At 52.2% G+C, this 25,701-nt stretch overlaps 2 protein-coding genes across 5 annotated transcripts; one reads left to right on the top strand and one right to left on the bottom strand.

Annotated features, from left to right (window-relative positions):
* The first annotated feature begins 1,132 nt into the window (after positions 1-1,132).
* On the top strand, positions 1,133-19,202 carry LOC115839419 (short transient receptor potential channel 2-like). The gene is given in 16 exon segments (XM_060304340.1): positions 1,133-1,140; positions 1,431-1,574; positions 1,576-2,209; positions 3,882-4,094; positions 5,048-5,143; positions 5,145-5,213; positions 6,371-6,545; positions 9,494-9,685; positions 9,778-9,828; positions 9,831-9,921; positions 10,936-11,028; positions 14,138-14,330; positions 14,890-15,017; positions 15,136-15,214; positions 17,765-17,894; positions 18,811-19,202. Coding segments are annotated over 16 exon segments (2,688 nt in total).
* Positions 19,203-20,106: 904 nt separating this feature from the next.
* Positions 20,107-22,676, bottom strand: ART5 (ADP-ribosyltransferase 5). Of its 4 annotated transcripts, none has more exons than XM_060304450.1 (4): positions 22,593-22,676; positions 20,888-21,617; positions 20,269-20,301; positions 20,107-20,183 (listed from the first exon to the last, which is right to left on the bottom strand). In XM_060304450.1, the coding sequence occupies exons 1-4, from the start codon at positions 22,674-22,676 to the stop codon at positions 20,107-20,109; spliced, it is 924 nt and encodes a 307-aa protein (XP_060160433.1). The 4 variants fall into 4 exon arrangements, with proteins under 4 accessions (XP_060160433.1, XP_030686944.1, XP_030686946.1 ...); XM_030831084.2 differs by having other exon boundaries at positions 20,888-21,611; XM_030831086.2 differs by having other exon boundaries at positions 21,092-21,617; positions 22,605-22,676.
* Positions 22,677-25,701: the final 3,025 nt, after the last annotated feature.

Here is a 25,701-nt window from a genome sequence, read left to right as displayed (position 1 = left end):
TTGATCCATTTGAGTAAAATTTTAAAAATATGTTATGAGGTAGGGATCTGCTTTTATTTTTCTTCACATTGTGAACCGGTTTTCTTTCTTTCTTTTTTTTTTTACATCTTTATTGGTGTATAATTGCTTTACAATGTTGTATTAGTTTCTGCTGTATAACAAAGTGAATCAGCTATATGTATACATATATCCCCATATCCCCTCCCTCTTCAGCCTCCCTCCCACCCTCCCTATCCCATCCCTCTAGGTGTGAACCAGTTTTCTGAACACCATTTATTACTTCATCTTTTTCTGACAAAATCGTGCTCTATCTTACAGTCAACTTAACAGGTTGTAAATTCCCATTTATATGAGTCTGTTTCTGGAATCTATTTGCTTGTTTCTATAGACCATATGTTGAAATACTGTGATTTTGTAATTCTTTTCAGAGTTGTTCTCCACCTCTTTGATCCATCTTTTTAGAATTGTCTTAGCAATTTGTGGCCCTTTATTGGTTGATGACTTTGTGGTGATTGCCAGCAACTTCTGCTGGAATTCTGATTAGAATTATGTTGACTTAATAAACTACTTTCTTCTTTTCTTTTTTTTTTTAAATTTATTTTACTTATTTTTGGCTGCATTGGGTCTTCGTTGCTGCGTGGGGTTTCTCTAGTTGCAGTGAGCAGGGGCTACTTTTCGTTGCTGTGCGCAGGCTTCTCACTGCGGTGGCTTCTCACTGCGGTGGCTTCTCTTGTTGCGGAGCACGGGCTCTAGGCGCGTGGGCTTCAGCAATTGTGGCACGTGGGCTTGGTAGTTGTGGCTCGCAGGCTCTAGAGCGCAGGCTCAGTAGTTGTGGCACACGGGCCCAGCTGCTCCGCGGCATGTGGGATCCTCCTGGACCGGGGCACGAACCCGTGTCCCCTGCGTCGGCAGGCGGACTCTCAACCACTGCGCCACCAGGGAAGCCCCTAATGTAGAATTTAATTTCAGAGTAAAACAGATAAAAGTGGTAGCATTGTTATTTTCCTTAAAAGAGGGAAAGTATTTACTTACCTACATTCTCATATCCCACATTTGGGGGCTTTTGAAGAAGTAGAGATTCCAGAAATCCCAAAGCTACTAGTAATAATTTCTATCTGAGTTGAGAAGTAGCATGGAAAAGTAACTAGCAATACCACCTCCTCAGCCAGAATGCCTGGCTGCCCACCTCGTTAAGTGGTTTGGCATGTCTGTATGTCAGCTTCTCCTGTTAAAGAGGGAATGATAGCTCCTACCTTACAGGGATATTTAAGAATTGAATGAATTACTTACTTATGAAGGGTTTTGAAAACTACCTGTACTTAAGCACTACATAAGTGTTACCTAAAACAAAAATGGAAATTTGTGTTATTGTGTGTTTGGGATAGGAAGACTATAATGTTGCCTGGGTATAGAGGGTTAAGGGCTTGAAGGTGGAAGGGTGAGGGAGGCCCCAAAGCAAAGGAGGTTGGAGACTCGGGGTCCCACCCTCTCTACTCCTTCATCCAGCCTCAGCCTAAGTGGACCGAGATCGTGAACAGAAGGCTTAAGTTCCCACCTCCGCTGCTGGGTGCCATTGGACCTGGTGTAGCAGCTGCTGGAGTTGTGGGTTGAGACCACAGACGGCGGGTCAGGCGGGCCCCTGCAGAATGTGGAGGAGGCTGAGGACCACTGCTGGAGGGAGGCGCTCAATCTGGCCATCCACCTGGGCCACAAGGCCATCAGTGGTGTGCTGTTGGCCAGTGTCAAGTTCGACTTCCGGCAGATCCACGAGGCCCTGCTGGTGGCTGTGGACACAAACCAGCCGGCAGTGGTGCGTCGCCTGCTGGCCTGGCTGGAATGGGAGAAGGGCCGCAAGGTGGACACCAGGTCTTTCTCACTGGCCTTCTTTGACTCATCAGTCGATGGCCCCCGCTTTGCCCCTGGTGTCACCTCCCTCACCCTGGCCTGCCAGAAGGACCTGTATGAGATCGCCCAGCTGCTCATGGACCAGGGCCACAGCATCGCCCGGCCCCACCCTGTCTCCTGTGCCTGCCTCGAGTGCAGCAACACATGCTGCTGTGATCTCCAGTTCTCCCTGTCCCGCATCAACACCTGTCATGGCATTGCCAGCTGCGCCCACCTCTCACTGGCCAGTGAGGACGCCATGCTGGCTGCCTTCCAGCTCAGCTGCGAGCTCAGGCGCCTTGCCCACAAGGAGCCTGAGTTTAAGGTTGGTTTCTGCTCCCTTCCCCTGCCCTTGGTGTCCCGTATCTGTCCTCCACCGGGGCGTGGCCGGGCCTGTGGTGGGTGTTCTGGGAAGAGGGAAACAACAGAAAGATGTTCTCAGGAAACCTCCATTCTGATGGGGAGCTGCAGAATTCCACCCTGAGGGGGATCTCATTCTAATTGCAGACAGCTGTCACTCTAGGGGTACCTAGTCTTATGGGGGTGGGACAGACCCTATCCTAGGTGTCTCCTGGGTCAGTCTGAGGGAGGAGAGAGAACATAGATAGGAAGGCAGCTGGACGGACTTAGAGATGACATTCAGTAGAACCTGTCCTTTCTGAATACCTACTGTGTGGTCCCACCTAGAGCATTGTGCGTTGGGGCCTCATGCTTGTGATCGCAGCAGGGAGAGAGAGGGCAGAGAGAGGCGGACAAGACTCCCAGGATGCTCAGCTTCATTCAGGGTCTCTGTGGATGGTACCAGAGGGCTTCTAAGGAGCAGAAAAGAGGTCAGGAAGCTACAGATGTTGTGTGCAGGGCAGACTCCTTGGAAGAAGTGGGATTAATCTTGGCTACACAACGAGGTGGTTTAACACAAGTGAAGAGGAGTAGGGAGGATATTTGAGGTAGGGATTCCGTCCAAGCAAAGACTCTCGGCTAGTAACAGTAGACATGGGATGAGTGCAGGAACCCTGTGCAGGCAGAATGCGTGAAGGGGAGCCAGGGAGGCCTGGAGGCAGGGGCTGGTCAGGGGCTTTGAATTCACCAGTCCAGTTCCATCCATCACTCATCCACTGACATCCCCTCTGTGCCAGGCAGACTTGGTTCCCATGGTCAAGATTACCATTAGGTGGGGAAACAAACAAGGATATTAACAGAGTCCTAGGGCAGGATGACCTGTGCCAGACGAGCTCAGGGAAGAGCATGCTGCTTCTCCAGAGTTGTAGAAGGATCAGGGAATGAAGAGCCTCCACTTCACAGGTAGCAGGGAAGAGCAGCCCTTTCCAAAGGACCATCCCTCATCCTCGTAGCAGCCCACGGAAGGAGGCAGCAGGAATGATCATCCCCACTTTCCAGGCAAGGGGGCTGAGGCTTGGATAGGGGAAATACCTTACCCAGCGTGACACCACCTGAGGGACCATGCTGGGCCTCAGACCTAGCCTCCTAAAATCCTAGCCTGGATTCTCTCTGGTGTTAGGGCCCCAAGTAAAACTGAGGCTAGGACGGGTAAAGTGGAAACAAGAACTGCCCACTCGTGTCTGCAGCTCCTAAAACTGCCAGCACGGGCTCTCATATAAGGTAGGTGCTCAACAAAGTAATTCAATTAACCCAAGAAGGCATGAAGAATAGGAGCGGAAGTGGGACAGGAATAGGGAGGAGGAAGTACAAGGGGTGGACAAAGGTGACGGAGGGGTCTGAGTTGAAATGACTCAGCAATGAGGTAGATGCAGCGACAGAGAAGCAAAGTTGACCCAAGAAGTGCCTCGTTATAGCCAAGAGGATAGGTGGGGTGGAAGGGAAGAAAGGAATAGAGGACTCAGGGTGACACCAGCTGTGGGGAAGTGACGGCCGAGGGCAGAACAGAGTGGCCCAGACCCACTTTTGGGAGGGTGGGGGCTGACCTAATGGGGCTGGGCCCCCAGGGTGGCAGGCGCACACGGACTTCCTCCCTACAGCCTGAGTACATTGCCCTGGAGTCACTGAGCCAGGACTATGGCTTTGAACTGCTGGGCATGTGCCAGAACCAGAGCAAGGTCACTGCGGTGCTCGATGACTTGGGCGAGGACAGCAAGACTGAGCCCAAGGCCGAGGGTCTGGACCAGGCCTTTGAGGAAAGCATCCCCAACCTGGCGAGGCTGCGACTGGCCATCACCTACAACCAGAAGTGGGTCAGCTGGGCCCTACCCACCCCCTCCTCCCCCGCCCTGCCCTGACCCCTTGCCCTGCCACCTCTACGTAGTCCCTGCTCCAACCCTAAGCAAGTCCTTTCACTGCCCTCAGGACCCCTCTTAGATCTTCATTCTGAGCACGCTTCTATCTAGACCCTTGATTCTGTGGGTCTCCCACCTGCCCTTCTTACCTTCAGTCTAAGTCCCTAACCTCTCCCCAGCCCTTGGAAGTCCCATTACCCACCCAGACCCCACCTTCAGAACAGACTTCTGGGTCTTACTCAGCCTCTGGCCTGCTGAGTAGGTTTGGTGTGGTCTTTTTCTGTTGTTAGACTTCAGTATCTCACTCTATTCAGCAAGATTAGACTACATCTCTCAGGGCTTAAGGGTCAAGTGATTCCATGGTTCCCCATTTCACTAGACGCCTGTCCCCTAAGCCTAAGACATGCTCTCCTTCTAGCCTACCCCCCCCCTTACTGCTCCCTCTCACCTACCCTAGATATCCTAGCCCACCAGGAGCTTAGCCAAAAACCTTCCTTCACAATGGCTCCCTAAGACACCAGAGCCCACTTTCCCTGCTCCTCCCTCCTCAAGACCATGAAGGCTGGTGCCTCACGTCTCTAAGAAGACAAGGAACCCTGCGGGTTCTGGGACTGGGTACCCAGTTGCACCCACCACTGCCTGACTTAGATTCAGGAATGCAGGATCTGGAAAGTCCAGGAAAATCTTTGAATTCAACTTCTTCATAGACTAGGAAACCAAGTCCCAAAAAGGGGTGGGGTCTGCCCAAGGTCACATGGCAAGTGGGTTGCCTCTCTTCTGAGCTGGCTGGCCTGGGAAGAAAAAAAACATGGTTCAACCTCTATGGCAGGGAAGTCAGTGCACCCAACTAGCTCCCCTTCCTCCTCCCTGGCTGGTGGCCACCCCCTCTCCTCACTCCCATCTCTGCTTAGTTTGTAGCACCCCCCATCTGCCAGCAGGTCCTGTCCTCCATCTGGCATGGGAGCCTCGCTGGCTGGCGTGGGAGCACCAGTATCTGGAAGCTCTTTGGTCGCCTTCCTCATCGTCCTCACCACGCCCTTCCTCTGCCTTGGCCACTGGCTGGCACCCAAGTCCCGGGTACTAAGAATAGAAGTAATGATAACTGTCATTTATTTAGCACTTGCTTTATGCCAGGCCGTGGGCCAGGCACTTTGGGAATGTTCCCATCAGGTAATTTGAGGTGGTCCTGGAAGGTAGGCATTGCACCTGGATTTTACAGTGGAGACACAAGGAACAGAATGCTCTTTTGTCCACAGTAAATAGCAGAGTCAGGATTGAAACTGAGGTCTCTCTGCCTCCGAAGCCTGAGTCGTATATACAGCCCTACAATCTCCTAAAGAGACTCTGCCCCAACCTACAGATTCTTTGGGAGCCCTTGTGGACCCAGATATTTCTATTCCTTCACCCAACAAATATTTCCTTGAGACCCTACTGTGAACCAGGCATCGTGCCTGGTGCTGGGGATATAATAAAGAGCAAGCCAGGTACCTGTAAATCAAGTGAGGAATAGGGTGAGCAGTGCTCCAGGAAGCAGAACAGCATGTCCATCAACGGCCCAGGGAGGGAGAATGCAAACTATTAGAGACTGAGAGGAACTCTGTGTAGCTAAAGCATAAGTGCAAATGGCGAGTGGTAGGAGGTAAGCAGGGGCCCGGGTCCCACAGAGCCTTATGCAATGATGGGAGCCACTGGAAGACTGTAATGAGGTGAGAGATCCTATTAGTTTTGTGTTTTAGAAAGCTCTCTCTCCTAGTGGTGTAAAGGATGGATTGGGGGAGGGGCGGGAGTTAGGGAGACTGTCAGAGTGTATGAGAGAGAGGATGCAGAGATGCCTTTAAGCTTCCTGGTCTGGGTGGCCAGGACGTTTTCTAAGATGGGGAAACAGGAGGAAGAGGAGAAGGAACAAGTTTGGGATCAAAAGTGATGAATTTCTTTTTAACATGGTTGTGATTGAAGAGCCTGTGGGACCCCCCAGGGAAAGTTACTTTATCTCTGTGATCCTCAGTTCCTTAGCTAAAAAATGGGAATAACGATACCCACCTCATACGGTTGTGAAGGAAAAAATAGATACGAAAGGGGAAGGCCTAACATACAGTACATTCTTCATAAATGTCTGAATAAGTGAGTGAATGAGAGGAGGAGACATGTGGGGGCTGAGCATCCCGGAAGTTATCCAGGGTGGGGAGAGATTTGAACAGGACTCTGAGAGCCCTGCTCTCCTTCCTTCCCCCAAGCTGGGCTGCCTGATGAAGATCCCGGTGCTGAAGTTCCTGCTGCACTCGGCCTCCTATCTGTGGTTCTGCATCTTCCTGCTGGGAGAGTCCCTGGTCATGGAAACACAGCTGAGTACCTTCCGAGGCCGCAGCCACAGTGTCTGGGAGACTTCACTACGCATGGTTTGGGTTGCAGGTACATGTGTGGGCCTTTTATTTGTGGCAGACCCCCTTGGGGGCCCCCTCACTTTTCTTCACAGTAAGCACCCCCATGGAGGGGGGCTGCCCCTGTAGATTCTCCCTGAACACATAACCAGACCCCTCCGGGCTCTGGTCCACCAAGGGTTTCCTCTTCACCTCTAATCAGGGGACCTAGCCCTGTGATAGACCCCCTGAGCAAGGACCCCATTCTTCCCCTACCCTGGCACCAGTCGCTACCCATTCTGGATGTTCATATCCTCCCACAAATAAGACACTGGTCCACTGTGTCCGGTGGAGATTACCTTGGTGTAATGGTAGCCAGCAAGTACACCACCAGGCAATCTATCCCGAAGGTCATGGAACAGAAAGGCTCACAGACCAAATTAAGTTGCTTGAATCATACAGTTTATTAAACCCATAAATGGTGTACTTATGATGGTGGTGTTTCGAGGACAAGAGTTGAGGTTTGAGCAGAGGATACAACAGCCGGAAGCAGACTGGCCCCAACACTTGATTGGAGGAGAAACACAGGGGCAAGTATGTCTGACCACAGCTGTAGCTTACTAATCATCCTGGTGAACAGCTGTGACTTTTCTTCGCAATTTTTGGGCAGAGGACATGTGAGGCCAGAATGGGTATCACCAGTGGGGAGCTGATTTAAGATCTGATGAATCCTAAGGGCCTCATCTGCCTTGTGTATATTCAGCGTATTATTAATATTTACTGTCTACCCTAAATATTCTACATATGTTCACACACATATGCTCTACTTGCTTTATTTGTCCAACATGTCACCCAGATAACTAACTTATATATGCTTAATGCATAAGTTCCAGCCATTCCATTGGTGTTCTTTGCTTCTATAGCAGAATTGAGTATTCTCAAACAATTCAGCAAATGCAGTTGACAGTAACCTCCAGGGCTCTACCGAGCATTTGGCTGGTCAGCTCAGCAGCTGGACTGGGGGTCCCTTCCTCATCTGTCTTCCCTTTACTTGTCTCTAGCTTAGTTAGCAAACTCCCAAGACACCAGTAGACTAAGTCCGCTGCTCTACCCTGTACCAAGCCAGTCAGTAAGGCCTGAAAGACTATTTGGCCAAGAAACTCTGGGGAAGAAAACAAGAGCCATGCAAGAGGAAAAGTTTCTCATGCAGTTATTTACTAAACATTATTGACCTGTATTGGGTGCAGATGAAACCAATACAGTTCCTGCCCACGGGGGAAGAAGTCTTAAGAAACAACACTCCGGGCTTCCCTGGTGGCACAGTGGTTAAGAATCTGCCTGCCAATGCAGGGGACACGGGTTCAACCCCTGGTCTGGGAAGATCCCACATGCTGCGGAGCAACTAAGCCCGTGCGCCACAACTACTGAGCCTGCAGTCTAGAGCCCGCGAGCCACAACTACTGAAGCCCGCACACCTAGAGCCCGTGCTCCTCAACAAGAGAAGCCACTGCAATGAGAAGCCCGCGCACCGCAATGAAGAGTAGCCCCTGCTCGCCGCAACTAGAGAAAGCCCACGCACAGCCGTGAAGACCCAACACAGCCAAAGCTAAATAAAATAAAATAAAATAAAATAATAAATAAATAAAAGAACACTCCTTGTTTCTTCATGTAATAAACACTTGCTGCTGCCCTACTGTGAGTGAAGCCCTGAGAACACACAGATAAACTAAATAGGGTTCCTTCTACACATCCAACGTATTTAAATAAGCATCCACCCCCTGCTGCCGTGGGAATGGATGCAGTTCTCACCTCGCCTGCACTGCTTGTCTCCAGGCCCGCGCACGTTCTCTTTCCCCACAGCCCTCTCCCTGCCCGTGCTGCCCCTTCACCTGGCCGGCTCCTACTCCTCCATCAGGTCTCAGTTCAGTCGTCACTTTCTGGGAGAAGTGAAGCTTTCCCTGGTCCCCAAATCAGGGTGAGGATCTGTTCCTAAACATTCTCACAACAGCCTCTGTTCCCCTCCTTTCTACCTTAACAGTTACCACACTGGCTTGTAACGACTTGGCTACTTGCCCGCCTCCCTCACTAGATTATGAACCCGGGGAGGCCAGGGCCTGTATTTGTCTTATTCACCACAGGATCCCACTGGCACATGGTAGGAGCTTAATCAGTTTTTATTCAATAGTAACTACTGGGCCTTGTTCTGGGCACCAGGGACAAGGAGGTGAATAGGCCATGGTCCCTGCCCTTGAGGGGTTCAAAGTTCAGGGGAGGGGACGGGGGGTGGACCCAGGAAGAGATCTCCTGCAGTGCCCCACAGCGATGGTATCACAGAGGTCTGAAGAGAGCTGTGAGAACTCACTCCCCCGGTTAGGGAAGGCTTCACAGAGGAGGTAAGATTTGTCCTGGGCCACAAAGGCGAGCCTGCCTTCAAAAGGGTGTAGAAGGGCTTTCTAGGTGGACAGAACCATGAGTAAAAAAGCACATGCTTGTATCCAGGGAACGGAGAAGGGTATGACATGGCAGGGTCACCTGGCTAACGGGGTCCAGCTCCCGAGACCCTCCATCCCCAGGTCAGGCCCTGGGCCCCGGGCTGATAAGGAGCAGGTTGATAATTTGGAGCCCCTTCAAATCAATATTCTTGAAATAGTTGTCCAATATATACTTGGTGGAGGGAAGGGGGAAGCAGATTTCGATCATCCCCTCCCAATAACCAGCTTCTCAAGGTGTTACTCACTTTGAGTTTATCAGCCAACTGGGATCAGTGGCACAGGCTCCGTGGCAGCTGAGTCTGCATCAGCCAGAAGTTCTTTTTATTTTCACGTAAGATCTCTGTACTTAAGCAGACTAAACGTCTACATTTTATCCATTTCATGCCTTTCATATCTTAGTTCTCCCACCCCATGGATAGTTTCCCCCTACAACCATACCTGCAACCCAGCTCTGACCTGGACGGAGGAGGCGCCTCACCCTGCCCTGGCTCCCTACCACCTCCTTCAGGCTTCCTGTGGTTTGAGTGTAAGGAAGTGTGGATCGAGGGCCTGTGCAGTTACCTCCTGGACTGGTGGAACATCCTGGACACGGTCGTCTTGTCCCTGTACCTGGCGGCCTTCGTGCTCCTGGCCGGGCTGGCCTACAGGCGCTGCCGGGATGCCCTGGACGGGGCTGCCTGCCGCTACTTCACCTCGGCTGGTGAGTGCCTCCTAGCTCAGCCCTGAGTCCCCCAGTCCCCTCCCTTCCTTGGTTCTCGGCCTCAGCCCCCCAACCCCGTTCCACCTGCACAGAGCGGCGTGAGTGGCGCACGGAAGACCACGAGTTCCTGGCTGAGGTGCTCTTTGCTTCACCCACCTGGCCTACGTCCTGCCGGCCCATGAGTCGCTGGGCATCCTGCAGATTTCCATTGGCAGGATGATGGACGACATGATCTGGTGCGTACTGCCCCTGCTCGAGCATCTTCCCCTCCGATGGACCCCACTTGATCTCCTTCTGAAGCTCCCAGCTCTAGTTAGCACAGGGATTCTTATCCTGGGTTGCTTGTACAGGCTCCAGAGACCTCGGAAACCCTGAAAATAAAGGCAAATTTTCGGATGTAAATGTAAAGGTACATTTCTCTGCAGAGAGGGTCTATAACTTTCATCTAATTCTCAAAGAGGCCCATGACTCCAAAGATCAGGAACCACCAATAGCAGTAAGAGCCCTTGGCTGGCATTCCAGTCCCAGTTCCTTTGTTGTCTCCATGGCCCTCTCTGGGGCTCAGTTTTCCCATCTTTGTGGTGAGGCACTGGACTCAGGGGTCCCTTTGGATGGTTTCCACTGTACAACTGCTTTTGGAATTCATGGAATTATCTGGTCTTCCTGGTAATTATCATCAAATCATTTACAGCCTACCTGGCCTTTCACCCTAATCAGAGCCCATTTTTCGTGCCTGCTTCCCTGGGAAAACCCTGCCTGAGGTGGGACAGGCATGGGTGCCCTTGATGGGAAAAGCCCTGGTTACATCTGTGAACATCTTCAGCTCAGCTCAGCTTGGAGAACTTGCCATCCCACCCCTGAGACTCTCCTAGCCTTCCGTGTTGCCAGCCAACTCAACTCACATGTGGCTTTAACTCCACTGGTGATAAATCCTGTCCAGTAGGACTCTGTGACTCTCCCTCATCCTTGTACCACATCTCGGTCCCTCCCTGGGAGCCTGATCCATGCCCAGCTTTGACTGTTTCAACCCAGAATCCTTTATTCTGGAGGGAGAGCTTCTGCTTCAGCACCCTTTAAATCCCTTCTCATTTCCCACCCCTTAATTTCTCTCTTCTTAATAATAACCACACTGAATCCTTATCAAGTAGAGGCTGAGACTGGGAGCCATCACCCCCATCTCTCTTCCCAGAGCCTGACTTCTCCCAGGGAAGAGACCTGCTCTGACCCTCCCCCATCCCACCCCCTGCCAGGTTCATGTTCATTCTCACGATTATCCTGACCGCCTTCCTCTGCGGCCTCAACAACATCTACGTGCCTTACCAGGAGACAGAGCGGCTGGGCAAGTACTCAGGGGCAGAGGCAGGATGGGCAGGTGGGATTCTGGGACCGTGAACTTGGAGCTTAGTAATCACCTCTTCCTCATGATCAGATTCAACTTAAGCAATTTTGGCAAGAACGCAACCTAATTGATGATGTGTACTTTCCATCGTATCACATCAGGAGGCTCACAATGTCAGTTTAGCCCATTGGTGAGGCCCATTGGTCTAGCAAACCTCTCCATTGAAAAGGAGATACCCTTGTGGTAATGAAAAGAGATGCTGAGACTGTGTGCCTAGACCACTTTCTTGCAACTTTGCTCTGAGTGGATTTATCATCCACAAATGATTTTTGTTTAATTAATTAATTTTTGCCTGCGTTGGGTCTTCATTGTGGTGCGCAGGCTTCTCATTGCAGTGACTTCTCTTGTTGCAGGGCTCAGGCTCTAGGTGCGTGGGCTTCAGTAGCTGTGGCTCGCAGGCTCTGTAGTTGTGGCGCACAGGCTTAGTTGCTCTGCGGCATGTGGGATCTTCCTGGACCAGGAATCGAACCCACGTGCCCTGCACTGTCAGACAGGCTCTTAACCACTGCGCCACCAGGGAAGTCCCTTTACAGATGATTTTTACCTGCATCAGTTATTATAACAGTGGTTTCAAGATGCTGATTTTCTATTGCTGTCATTCCCTGTACATTTCTTTGCTGGCATTCTGCCATAAAGAAGTGCTTCCTTTTCCACTCTTTTTGAATATCACTATGGATTCAAAGATTTTTTAAAAATATAATAATCCATTACAGTCATTATTCTTCTTTTGTTAATTAATTAATTTGTTTTTATATTTGGCTGTGTTGGGTCTTCGTTGCTGTGCGCGGACTTTCCCCAGTTGCGATGACTGGGGGCTACTCTTCGTTGCAGTGTGCGGACCTTTCATTGTCGTGGCTTCTCTTGTTGCAGAGCACGGGCTCTAGGCGTGCGGGCTTCAGTAGTTGTGGCTCGCGGGCTCTAGAGCTCAGGCTCAGTAGTTGTGGCACATGGGCTTAGTTGCTCCGCGGCATGTGGGATCTTCCCAGGCCAGGGTTTGAACCCGTGTCCCCTGCGTTGGCAGGCGGATTCTTAACCACTGTGCCGCCAGGGAAGCCCCATTATTCTTTTTGATACTCAGTTCTCCCTAAATATGGCCAATAACTAATTCCTTGTTCATTCACTCACTCATTCATTGTTCACTCATTCATTCATTCATTCACTCACTTTTTAAATTCATTCACTTTCTTAGTCATTCATTCATTGCTGTTTGAGTTCACACCCATTTATGACACCTTCTTTGTAGTAGGTCCTGTCCCTGGCACTGGAAGCACAGACAGAAGTGAACCAGACTCAGTCTCCTGGAGAAGATAGCCACGTGCACAAATAAACTCAGTTTGAGATGATGAGTGATGTGAGGAAGGAGGGCTTATGCTGAGGGTAATCAGAAGGGAAAGCCCCTTCCTCTGTCTTGATGATCAGGGAAGACTTCATAGAGAAGGGAACTCTGGACTCCACCTACAAAGGTTGTAAACTTCAGAGAAGGTACAGAGCATTCTGGGCAGAAGGGGGCACATACTAAGGCAAGGAGGTATGTTTGGAGAATAGCAAGACTTCCTCCATGGTTGGTGCATAGAGGGGATTTTGAGAGGGGAGGCTGGAGAGGGTAGAGGGGCCAGGTCACGGAGCTCATGAAGGTCCTGCTGAGAAGCCTGGCTTGCCCAGCAGACCAGGGAGCTCCGGATGGCCTCCCAAGCAATCGTTCAATCACGAATTCTTCCTGAGTGCAACTACATGATGGTTTTATTGTTGAACCTGAAGGACCCATGGTTGGGCCTGTGGATGTTGGTCAAGTCTTTCTCACGGTTCCAAAGTAAATGGAGGCTTTATTCAGACCAATCCTCTTACCAAGAATCCTTGTTCCCATCCTGGCTTCAAGATGTTGAGGAAGTCTGCTGACACAGTTGAAATCATGAATCTTAGGGACAGGAACTAGTCCTTCCAGCCTGCTTCATGGGTCCTGGTGTCATTCCACGGCAGCACAGGCAGGCTGAGCCCCCCTGCTCATTTATGGGAGACAGCTAATTAAGTCAAAAGTATTTTTGCTAAAAACCTCAGGTACGTTGCATGGTGGGCATTTGGACTGAGAGTAGTCAGGAGCATTTAAAGTTTGACAAGCAGAAGTACAGCACATCAGATCAGCATTTAGAAAGAACACCTTCAGTGCAGTGTGGAGGATGGAAGGACGAGAGAGGGACTGGGGCCAGAGACCCGCTGTGGAGACTGTTGCAGTCATCTAGGCTTGAACTGAAGCAGCATGGGTGGCTGCTTCCGTGGTCCAATCACCATCCTCTCTCACCCAGACCATGGCAACAGCTTCTTGACTGGTCTCCGTGCCCCCACTCTCTCATCTGCTTCTCTTCCACTCTCCTCACAGCAGCCCGTGTGATCTTATCAAAAGTAATTCAGGGGTCACCCCTCTGCTTAGAGTTCTTCATAGCTTCCTAAGGCTCCTAGGCCATAGTGAGGATCTTTGTTTTTATCCTACAGGGCCCTGCATGACCTGGTTGGTCCCTGCTTCCCTCTCATGAGCTTCTCTTCTTTGCCCTCTGAGACGAGCTATGCTGGCCGTCTCTCAGTTCCTCAAATGCCCCCCAGACTCCCCTACCTTGGGCACGCTTCACATCTCCTTCCCTTCCCCCTGGTTGATTCCCTCAGCCTTCAGAGCTCAGCTTGAATGTTTTTTGAGGAAGTTTTCCCCAGCTCCCAGACTAGGCCATAACATCCTGTGCTGCTGCTTCATAGCACTTGCCACAATTTAGGGATGTTTGTAGAGTTGGTGTCCATCTCACCCCCGCTCCCCACCCAGAACATAGCGTCCTTGAAGACATGGACTGTGCTTGTCTTGTTTACGGCTGTAACCTTAGCACCTGTTCCTGGCACTGCTATACGCTCAGTAAATTCTGGCGGGAGATCAGAAATGACAAGCGGTCCAACGGGCTTCGTGGAAGCACAGCGCCTTTGCCTGGGTCCTGAGGGCGAGAAGGAGTGGGTCTGGGTGGCGCTCTGGCTCATCTCCCACCCCTCACATCCTACTCTTCAGCCCCCCATGCCAGTTTCAACGAGACCTTCCAGTTTCTGTTCTGGACGATGTTCGGCATGGAGGAGCACAGTGTGGTTGACATGCCCCAGTTTCTGGTGCCGGAACTGGTGGGCCAGGCCCTCTACGGTATCTTTACCATCGTCCTGGTCATTGCGCTGCTCAACATGCTCATTGCCATGATCACCAGCTCCTTCCAGGAGACTGAGGTGCATGAACTGAGGGTGGCTCAGGCCAGAGGGAAGAAGAGAGAAAGGAATGGAGAGGAATAGCATGCAAGGAGTGGAGACATTTGGGTTCCGGCTCTGCCTCCACTACTGCCTTGTTTTGTGACTGGGGACAAGTTTTCCTCTCTAGGCCTCACTTTCCTCATCTGTAGATTGAGGGTCTTAATGATGTTATTATTTTCTCCAGATACAAGTCTAGTGCTCTTTCCACCTTATAATGGGGGGGAAGGATGTGTTGTGGAAAAGTAGGTGGGAACGTGAGAAGGGAGAGGGAAGGAGATGGATGGGTTACGGTTTGTGGCTGGAGAATAGTCCGGATGGAACTGGATGTCAGAAGCATGAAAGGTGGTGGGGAGGAAGAGGGGAAGGGGGGTACAGGCAGGGGAAATGTGGGTGATAGGTGGAGGTGCAGATAAGAATGGGGAGAAGAAAGAGGTTGGAGAAGAGACATGAGGGCTGGGGGGAAATGGGGCAGACTGAGTGGGCAGGAGGGCTAGGCACCAAAGTGGTCCTTGCAGAGCCCCTGCCTCCTAACCCCCAGGATGCTGCTGACGTGGAGTGGAAGTTTGCTTGCTCCAAGCTCTACCTGTCCTACTTCCGAGAGGGCCTGACGCTGCCCGTGCCCTTCAGCATCCTGCCCTCCCCCAAGGCTACCTTCTACCTTCTCAGGTGATGACCTCAGAGCTCTCCCAACCCCCCAGCACTCAGCACCCCTATCCCAGCTCCTGCCCCATTAGCCTAGACCCTGTCCTCTAACTAACCCCCTCCCTTCACCTCAGTTTCTCAGGAGAATTTTCCTCTTCATTTGCTGTTGCTGCTCCTGCTGCAAAGCCAAGAAGCCAGCCTCTCCCCCAATCCCCACCTTTGTGAGCACCTCCTCTGCCTGCTGTGGGTCTTCCTCACACCGGGTCTTCAGCTGTATTGCCTATACCGTCCATTTGTCTGAACACCCCTGGCTTGTCTGTCTTTCCTTGTATGTTTCCCAGAAAGCCTGCTCCCAATTCCTGCTCTCTCGTATGGCTTGCCTTTCCCTCCTCCTGGCTTTGGCCATTTCCTAAATTTCCAATCCTGTGTCACCCAGCTCGAACAGAAGTTCATGCCACCCTCCTCCCAAGCTGCCAATACCCCATAAGCTTTAGGCAAAACTTTTTGCCCTAAACTGGGTCAAGGTATCGTTGAACGTTTTTCAAAGTAACGTGTTAAGAAGCCAAGGGGAGAATGCCCCACAAACTGGAAATTAGAAGGTGGCTGAGGCCTGAGAGAGGAGGGCAGGCCTCCAAGGCACTAACTTACCTCTCATTATCTGCTCCCTAACTCAGTCTGGCTTGGCATGGGACCCCTTGCTAATTCAGATAGCATTACTGCCAGGTCTGTAGGGGGTCCTATCTGTTCCCCTTAAAACATGTTACCTGAGGGTCTCTCTAAGACAGGGCCTCCAGGTCAGCTCTGCGAGGCCACAGGCCAACTCTGAAGCTCTGAGGCCCCTGGATCCCCAGGTGAGGAAGGCCTTCCCTTATCTGATTGGTCAACAGTTTGTTTAACAAACACTTATCAAAGCACACCAATTCTGGAAATAAAGATATGCAGGACGGTGGTCCTTTGAGGTGCTGACAGTCTAGAGCATCAGAAGGAAATGGAATGTAATTGTGCATGATGACAAACCTATGATAGAAAGAAGCATAGGGGGCTATTGGAGCAGGGACGAGAGGCCCCAGACCCAGCCTCAGGGGTCAGGGAGCTTCCCGGAGACCTTGAGGGCAGAGTAGAATCCTGAAGGATAAACAGGAGGTTGATGGGCAGGTACGGTGGAGAAGGGAGTTCTAGGCACAGGAAACAGCATGTGCAAAAGCATGGAGAAAACATGACATTTACAAGAAACTAAATGCCAGGGGTTCCCAGTTCCCACCATCCTAGCTCCAGGCTATCCTGCATGGTACCTCTTACACCCTAATGCATCTCAAACTCCACATTCTGGAACTATCACCCTTTCACCCTGACCACTTCCTGGCCCTGTCCAGGTTGCCAGGTGATGCATATTTGCAGACCCCATGTCAGGGCTGCTTCCCCTCTAGGGTGCAACTCAGCATCTTCACCTGAAGTTGTATTCAGTTCTCTGGGCCTGTGCTGGGAGTCACTGAGTTCTGATGGATCCCACTATACCAGCCAGCTGGGGGTCTCCCCCACCCTCCACTGAACCCCCAGTGAGGTTCCACCCCTCCTCCAGCTGCCCCCCACCTCACTAGCCTGCTCTTTGGTGACCCCATCAGGTGTCTCCTCCCACCTACCCTGCACCTTAGGAAATGGCTTTTCCAAAGCTCTTATTCCTTATTTTATACAAGAAATACGCTTTATATACTCTGCAGCTGAAAAGACCCATCATTCTCTCTCATGCTTCTGCTGTACCATCTCTGTCAATCCTGTCTCTCCTTTTAAAATATTTAAGAAAAGGCTTTGCTTTTTTACATTATAAAAGTAAATAGGCTAGGGACTTCCCTGGTGGTCCAGTGGTTAAGACTCTGCACTTCCACTGCAGAGGACATGGGTTTGATCCCTGGCCAGGGAAGTAAGATCCCACAGGCCACACGGTGAGGCCAAAAAATAGAGAAAAAAAAAAAAAAGTAAATAGGCTAACCATAAAATATTTAGAGAGCTAAATAAATACAGATAAATAAAAATCATTATTTCCTAAGCATTTAGAGATCCTCTACTCCATGCCAGGGAAGTACCAGCCTGGGAAGTAGGCGCTATCACCATCTCCACTTTAAATCTGGAGACCTTCAGCCTGAAGAAGTTGAGCAGCTTGCTCGAGGCACACAGCGGCGAAGTGACCAAGCTGGGATTTGAGCCTGTCTTCTGAGTCCAGCACTTTGCCTACTTCACCTCCGCTCTCTCTCTCCTTTATCTGCCCCAGATGCCCGACTTGCCCTCCTGGTACTGTCCTGAGGCCTAAAACTGGACCCAGAACTAATCATTCTAATTTGCATGATGATTTCCATCTCATATGCATGAGCTGGTCCAAGGAGATGCCTCCCCACATTCCCTAGTCTCCCCTCTGCGGAATTTGAAGGACAGGGTTAACCTGCACTAACTCAACTCAAGAAAACCAAGGTTGGGTTGGTGGCAGGAGAGAGCTCAACTCTGCCTTGCTCAGCATTTCTCTCTACCCACACTCTGCTTCTCCTCCTAACCCTCACCCACCTCCCACCCTAGTTCTCTTGCACTCAGCCATTCCACCCCTTCTGGCCTCCATCCAGACTACCTTCCAGGTCTGCATGAGGGTCTAGATGTGTGGCCTTCAGGGATAGAAAAGTCTGCACAGACTTTGCCTCCATCTTTATTGCCTGGGGGAGGATGCAGTGACTAGAAAAAAGCTGGGGGAGAAGACTCTCTCGCGCCCTCCTGTCTTCCCATCCCAGGCCAATCCTGGGGCAGGGGCAGGGCCTGGGGAGGAAGAGCGTGGATCCTACTGGCTTCATGTCATCAAGGCTCTGGTACAGCGCTACATAGAGACTGCGCGGGGGGAGTTTGAGGAGACCCGTCGGAAAAGTTAGTTGCTCCCCTCCAGGCCTTCCCCATTCCTGTCCCTTGCTCAGCTGGAACACCCAGCCTCACACCCCTCCAACCAGCCTGCAGTTCTCTATGTGGCCCCCCTCCGACCCACCCTTGGAAGCCAAAACCTGCCCAGATCGTGTGGGCCCTTGCACTCAATTACCCTCGTACCTGTTTAGACATTTATTACACTCACTTGATTTAATCCTTCATTCCCACCTTCATTCTTGTGTTCATTTATTCTCTCATTCACTCCCTTTCCCATTCACTCATTCACCTTATTCATCATTCATTCATTCACTCATTCAACCAGGGTTCATTGCTAGATCCCCTTTGTTCCCAGCAGGGACACATAGGAAGCTTTCAGTCTGCTGAGGAAGAGAAACCATCTCGCTAGGCAGAAAGTGCTTAGAAAAGGAGACACAAATTGCAGTGGGAGCCCAAAGAAGAGAAAGAGTCTATCATTTTGAGAGGCTCATGGGAAGGTAGAAGGATAGAGTACCAGAAGCTGGAGAAAGAGGAGGTGGAATCAGAACTGGGCTCTGAGGGTGGGTATGAGCTGGACAGGTGTAGATGGGGAAGAAGGCAGAGGGGGCGGATGTACAAATCTCTACCCATTAGAAAATTTCTCATTCTATGACTCCTGACCCCTTCTCTGGTCCATAAGACTTTCCTTCTTGGTATCTTCTAGACTCACCACCACCCCAGCCCTGCTGATTCATCTGCGCCTGACTCGGCCTGCCCACCTGACCCACATGCCATAAGCCAGTCCCTCACTTCCTCCAGTTCTCCTGCCTAGGACCCCTGGCATAAATGTCCCCTGGGGTTGTGCTGAGGGTAGAAGGGGTCCAGGGCAGGCTCATCTTCTGAATGACCTCCCCGTCACTACTGCCACGCCCCACCCCTCCCCAAGACCTGGGCAACAGACTGACAGAGCTGACCAAGACAGTATCTCGACTGCAAAGCGAGGTAGCCGGTGTGCAGCGGACTCTGGTGGAGGGAAGGCTGCGCCGGCCACCAGACGGTGCCAGCATCCTCTGTCGCTCCATCAGCCGAGTGTGCAACAGCTTCCAGAACCTGGGCCCTCCCATCCCTGAGAACCCAGAGCTGACAGTGCCAGGGATTGTGGGGACCCAGGTGTCTTCAGAAACTGGGCTTCAGGACGCAGGCAGGGCCAGGACTCCAGCATCTGGAGAGTCTGGCCCCTCCTCCCCAGCTCACGTGCTAGGGCACAGGGAGCAAGAATCAGAGGGGGCTGGGGACGTGCCCCAGGAGGAAGATCTGGGAACCAAGGAGGGGTCCTGATGCAGTGGGAGGGTCCCGCCTTCTGGTGCTGAGTAGAACACCCCAGATGGGTGAGGGTGGGGCTCAGTAGGAGCCCGTGCTGCTTTCCTTGCCTCAATAAAGCCTCTGTTCTGGATGTCAGATGCCTCCAGAGTGTGTGAGAATCTCTGTCTCTTGATGTTTTGAGATCCCCAAGCCCAAAATGAACCCTGTGGGAGCAGGGCAGAGAGAAATGGCTTGCTCTGGGGTCCCAGATATCTGGGGCTTAGGATCCTACTTTGAGTTCCTTCAGATGTTTGGTGGAAAGGGTTCTGGAGTAGGAGGTAAGGGTCCTGGTTTCAGCACTACCTCTCTGACCTTCAGCAAGTTGCTTCCTTCCTTGGCTCTGCATTCCTCATCTGACAAGTGGCCTAGGAAGCCATCTGTCTCCCTTCCTGCCTTCAGGGCTGTTGTGAGGAACCTCTGTCTATTAAAGCGTCTGGGTTTGCAGGTTACAGTGTGTGACAAGGGTCTGCACTGAGACCATGTCTAAAAGTGATCAAAAAGTCATTCTTTTTAGTCCCTCAGTCCCTGAGTCCCATATGGCCAGAGCAGGGCAGATGGTCTAGTCTCATGGAACAAACCAATCATGAAATTTGAGGTCACCACACTGCAACACTGTTTAATCCAGTGGCTGTCACAGTACTACCCTTGCTTGTCCCCTGGAGTCCCTACCACGTAGCGGGGATCCCTCCACCCTACCATGGCCTCAGATCCGCCAACATCCTGGCCGGGGAGATGGCTGCTAGGTCTGGGTCCGAAACCATGTTCTGGCTTCTCCAGGCTCTTCAAAGCCTCCCATCTTCATATGGATGTCATCATTTCCCAGGACTCCTACGTGGCAGGCACTGAACTTTCAGAGCCCAGCTCCTGAGAGCTGGAACTCCTAAGAGGCCAAGGGCAGGGCCTTCCAGGAGAGCAGAGAGAAGGCCCCCTTGGAGAGTGAGTCGGCCTGTCCTCCTGCTGGAGAGAGAGGAAAAGGTGGTGAAGGGTCAGCAGGGCCAGGGGGAGTCAAAGCAGCTGAGGGAGGGGCAGGAGGGTGACTCACTTGGCACAGACTCACATCTCGGCCTCTTCTTCGCTGCAACAGACAGCACAGTGAGGCCTCCATGCAGACAGACCCTCACACCCCAAACTTCCCTTCTCACCAGGCCCTGGCACGGCCATTCCCAATCTCAATCTAGCTTTCCCTTGTCCTAAATACAAACTTCTGACTTCCCTTCCTCCTTCTTCTTCCAGGAAATCTTCCCAGATTGCCTTTCCATCCCTGCTACCATCCTGGCCCCATTCTGTCCCTGCCTCGGCACTTGGGAATAGCGTATGTGTTACGCTATTACGCCCAGGGCCTCCTGAGATCTGAAGCAGCACTCCTGTCACTTTCCTCTGCTTATTGCCCCCCTTAACCAGGTTCTTTTGGTCTTTTAGACTGTATAGCAGAAGGAAACTTTCAAGGACCTTTATAGAATCATCTGAGAATATTCACAGATGCAGAAAACACTTATAGGGCCTTCTCTGAGCTGGCAAAACCTGAGTCACAGAGAAAAATAACTCCAGCTAACTTCCAGCCCTCAACTTCCCCATTAATCATGTGGGTCTCCTGAAGGCCCTGGGGACTGAAATAAATCAGGGACATCCTGCCAGTCCTGCTTCCCTCATGCATGGCTCACCACCCAGATAGGCGCAGTTAAAGTGGCTGCACATCTGATTATTGCTGGAGAGAGTCACCAGGTTCCGGGCTCCATCCTGGGAGAAACTGGTGACCAAGAAGACTTCATGCGGGGGGATCAGCACCTCACGCTCCTTGGGAAAGACAGACAGGGCCTGGATCGGGGCCCCAAAGCAAGTCCTTAGAGAGAAGAAGGTGGCATTACCAAATCTGCGGGCCACTGCCTCATCCAGGGAGCTGGAGGTAAACTGGCCTAAGCGGACAGAGACCCCCACCTCCTTGGGTTCAAATCGAATGGCGCCCACGCCTCGGAACACCACCTGCCCAGGTTCCCTGCTGCAGTCCCTACTGCCCCGCAGCAGCTGCAGGGCCTGGGTCAGGTAGAAGTGCAGGGCCTTGAAGGGGAAGTGCTGCATGTAGAACTCCCTGGAGTCACCGCCTGTCCGCACAGCCTGGTTCAGCTCCCGGTATAAAGGGTTAGATGAGTTGGTGTAGACCATGACGGCGATTCCGTGCTGGGTTTTGAAGCCAGGAGGCAGGCTGAGCCCTGGACACCTTTGCTCCCAGGCCTTCTGGGCTGTCTCCCAGGACTCCCGCAGCCTGGTATGGTTAGCCATCTCCTCCGCTAGCAGATGGACTGCCTTCTCCTCCATCTCCTCCGAGCAGCCCACATAGGCATCATCGAAGGTGTTTGGAGCCAGGCTCAGGTTCTGGATGGAAACATTCTGGGCCTATAGAGGTAAGGAAGAGAGGGGCCACACAGGAAAGGGTGTAAGTTCAGGGTACTGGGCAGAGGTTCTGGCGGCAGATCAGTTCAGAAACACAGAATCTCATTTCTATGCCCAAATATCTGGGGTGTGAAATTTGGCAAGAGCTCAAGGGCTTAAATAACAGGCACTGGAGCCAGACAGACATGGGTTCAAATCCTGGCTTCACCACCTATGGGCTGTGAGATCTTGGGCGAGTCTCTTAACTTTTCTGGACCTCAGGTTCTCCACCTATAAATTGAGGATACTTCCAACCCCACAGGGTTATTGTAAGGGTAGCATATAGATCCTCACTTGTGTACTAACTAAGAGGGGTCATTTATCATTAGAGAGGTTCCTGCACTCAGTGGGACGTGGGGCTGGAAGACTTCCAAGCACCGTTCTGGCTCTAAGGCTCAGTATGCAGGTGACATACAAACGTATGGCCAGTCTCCAATTACCTGACCCCATCCCCATCCTCAGGCTCTTTGCCCCTCACACAGGTGCTAGACACCACAGCAAGTCACTGGCAGCTCTGAGGCCCTGAGTCCTCTCCTGCTCGAGAAGCCCTCATCCTCAAACCTGGGGGTGGGGACTGGGAGGAGGTCAAGCCCTGGTGTGGGAGGGGCTGCGGGAGGGCAGTACACAGGTAGCCCAAAGGAGTTTGTTAGGCTGGGCCTGTGGTGGGAGATGGGAAGTGACAGGAGAAAGATGCAGGCAATCCCAAGGGAGGACCATAGAAGGAAGGAGGATCACAGCAGGACCAATGGGTGGAGGTTGGGTTCTGGGAGATGGAATGGGAAGTTGGGGCTCCCTATAGGGATGGAAGTTCCTGAGAGGAAGAGGATTAAAAGGAATGGCATAATAGAGAAGCGTCCCTGGGAAGGCTCTTTGAGGAGTCAGGCCCCGGGTCCACCCCAACTGTTCCCTTTGTGGCAGCAAATGGTTCCCCCCAGTTACCTGCCAGGGGGCGTAAATGCGGATGCCGCTGAGGGTGTGGATGCCAAGGCAGCTAAGGGCGATCAACAGAGCCACCAACATCATTCCTCTGGGAGACTTGGAGAGTGAGATCCCGCTGAGGGTGGGACCAGCGACGGTGGAGTCTTGGCTTCGATGGGCTGGGGGACAGAAAGTTGGGAGAGTTTCTTCTACAGTGTGAGGGGTCCCTGGTCTAGGACTTGGCCCGGCGGGGCGCGGGCGGTGCCCAGAGCAGCCCTAAGTGTGTGGGCGGGTCTTGGATTTTATCCTCCACCCACCCCACCCCACCACCCCACCCCCCGCCTCCACCCTAACACAACCCCAGTCTCAGCTCCCCCACCTCCCGGCTGCCCGGGTGCTCAGCGCCCTCTGCTCGGGAATGCTAAAGGGAGAGCGGTAATTTGGCTCCGCTTGGAGAAGGGAGGGGACGGGGAGCCGGGGACTCACCTGGAGGTGGCGGAGGCGGAGAGCGGGAAGGGGCACTGAAGGTTCCTGGCGGCGGGGACTGAAGTCTGCTGAGGCGCCGCGCTGCCCCCTGTCCCCGGAGACCCGCGGATCAACGAAGTCCCGCGGCTAATTATAGCGCCACTGGCGGTAACCTGACACCTCTCTTCCCCAACGACAAACACTGGGGCTTGGGGGGCGGGGCTGAGGGTCGTACTTAACTCTCCTTCCCAAGGACTGCGAGGTCTTTCTCCAGGACCATTTTCTCCGAGCAAAACCAGTGCTAGAGGAGAATTACGAGACGTGGCCTCTCCCTCGGGCGGCCCCTGACCGCCACGGTCCGGGCTCCAGACAACTAGGCCGAAGAGACCAAGAGGGTCCAGCCAGCCGAGAGGTCACCACTTGCGCGCTCGTTCATTTGCATACAATTTGCATATGGCGAACACGTGGGTCACGTGTGGTCCAGCATCTTAGCGGCCCCCACCCCACTCCCTTCTCTTTATGCCCCTTCCCTTCAGCAAGCGTGGCCCAGATGCAGAGCTCTCTCTCTCACAACCTCAGGGTCCAGCCCCGCCCCTCCCTAGACCCTCTCTCCCTTGACCTCGCAGACTCAGGTGACCCCATGTTTATCAACACTAGCCTTTCCCCCTCACCTCCCTGGGCTTGCCTATAAATAACCTGGCTCTAAGTCTTAGATGCCCACTGGGAGGTAATGGGAGAAGGGGCCAGCTGAGGAATCAGCAGCTCTGGGAAGAACTTTCTGGCAGCCTGAACCTCTGGTATCATGGCTTTGTCTTCTCTCTACCCTCTGGCTTTGGGGAATTGCTTCTCCCATCCCGAGACCTGGAACCCCAAGAAAGACCCCAAGAGATGGAGTCAAACCTAGTCACTGAACAGGGGTCTTGAGTGAAGCAGAAAGTCCTCCAAGATCACATGGCCAAGGAGTGCTAGAGTTGGGACCCAGGCTTTTTGGGAATCTCGCCTTGCACCTTAGGTGAGTCTCCATGCTCACATGAAAGGAAAAATAAGGAGATACTCCCTGAGGCCAGGGGCGCTGAATGCTGGACCAAACCCAGTGGGGAGGCAGCTGTTCTAGCCTGGATCCTTGATTTCCCTCTGGCTTCAGGGGTTCCCTTTTCATGGGACGTGCTCTGGCCCAGAGCAGACTGGGCAGAGGCTAGTCCAGAAATAGATGGGGGAGTGTCACATTTCTGAGCAGCTGTGTGGGAGAGGTACAAGGGGTGGGGGACTGACGGTATAAAAGAGAAATCTGCCCTTCCCCTCCCCTGGTGGCCATCGCTGGAGACCAGTACCAGCTTCCCCATCCCGGAGAAAGTCTAGGTAAGGGGCACACCACTTGTTCCTGGGCACTGGGCATGAAAAGCGGTTTTTTTAAAGGGGAAATTTGAGGTATTAATGGAAGAGTCGCAGGAATCATTGGAAGAGTTTCTGGGAACTTTATATCTTAGTCTGTTTAGACCGCTATAACAAAATACCACAGACTGGGTAACTTATCAACAACAAACAAACATTTCTCATAGTTCTGGAGGCTGAAAGTCTGAGATCAGCATGCCAGCCTGGTCAGATGAGGGCCCTTTTCCTGATTCATAGCCAGTACCTTTCCACTGTGTTCTCACATGGTAGAAGGTGCTAGGGAAGTCCGTGGGGTGTCTTTTATAAGAACAGCAATCCCAGTCATGAGGGTTCATGAACTAATGAACTAATTATCTCCCAAAGCCCCCCCGCCTCTTCTAATACCATCACATCAGGCATTAGGGTTTCAACATATGAATTTTGGGGAGACACAAATATTCAGACCATTGCACCTCTGATGGAGAGGTTTGGGATACCTAGGGAGGTTTGAGGCCATTGGGAAATTTGGGGATTTCTAGGGAGGGATTTGGAGTCACATCCCCAGTAGGGAATGTTCATCAAGGGTCTGGATGAGGGGAAACTGACAAGAAGTGCCCTGAGCAGGATGAGAGGAAGGACAGAAGGGCAGCTGGGATAGGAAAAGGAGTTGCCCAGTGCCTCCACTTCCTGGCCTCCCAGGCCCTCCCCACCACTTTGGCCTCCACACCATTCCCTGCAAAACTGGTCACTAAGTCACCAATGCACCTGTTCTGCAGTGCTCTACATTGTTGGCTGCACCCAGAAAGCCTCTCAGACTTGCAGCAAACATTCCAGGAGGGCTCACTTGTGCCTGGCCTTGGGCTGAGCTCTGGGGACACAGAATGGGTCATACCTGGTCCCTGCCCTTAGGGAATTCACAGGCCAGCGGGGAGGCAGACATTGAAGGGCAGCACAGTACGATTAGGACAGTGACAGGGGAAAGCACAGGGTGATTTAGGAAGCCAGAGGGCTTCCTGGAGGAGGTGGCTCCTGAGTGAAGCCGTGAAGAGTGGGTTGGAAAAGGGCATCCCCAGCACATGGAGGGAAGCAGCAGCGCCTCACCTGGAACTTTGCTCTGTACTGTAGAAGTCAAGCAGGGGTGGTGGGGCACGAGGCTGAAGAGGTTATGGCAGGCAAGGTCACAGAGCACTTCAAATGCCAGTGCCTGGAGGTTGGATTCTGTCCTGAGGGTAAGGAGGTAAGTTTTGTTTTGATCTCTTGCTTTTTTTTTTTTTTTTCTTTCTGGATGCCTTCT

This window comes from Globicephala melas, chromosome 8 (assembly GCF_963455315.2).
Source record: "Globicephala melas chromosome 8, mGloMel1.2, whole genome shotgun sequence".
Taxonomy (NCBI): Eukaryota; Metazoa; Chordata; class Mammalia; order Artiodactyla; family Delphinidae; genus Globicephala; species Globicephala melas.
The sequence above is the reverse complement of the archived record's forward strand: the minus strand, read 5'-3'. Positions and strand labels throughout refer to the sequence as shown.

What these genes read in the sequence shown, in the direction of transcription:
- ART5 (XM_060304450.1), bottom strand. Translation starts at nt 22,676, where the DNA reads ATGATGTTGGTGGCTCTGTTGATCGCCCTTAGCTGCCTTGGCATCCAC. An exon ending in GCATTTACGCCCCCTGGCAG is followed by an intron (nt 21,618 to 22,592) that starts GTAACTGGGGGG and finishes TTACCTCTATAG; the next exon opens with GCCCAGAATGTTTCCATCCA. An exon ending in GAGATGTGAGTCTGTGCCAA is followed by an intron (nt 20,184 to 20,268) that starts GTGAGTCACCCT and finishes CTCTCTCTCCAG; the next exon opens with CAGGAGGACAGGCCGACTCA.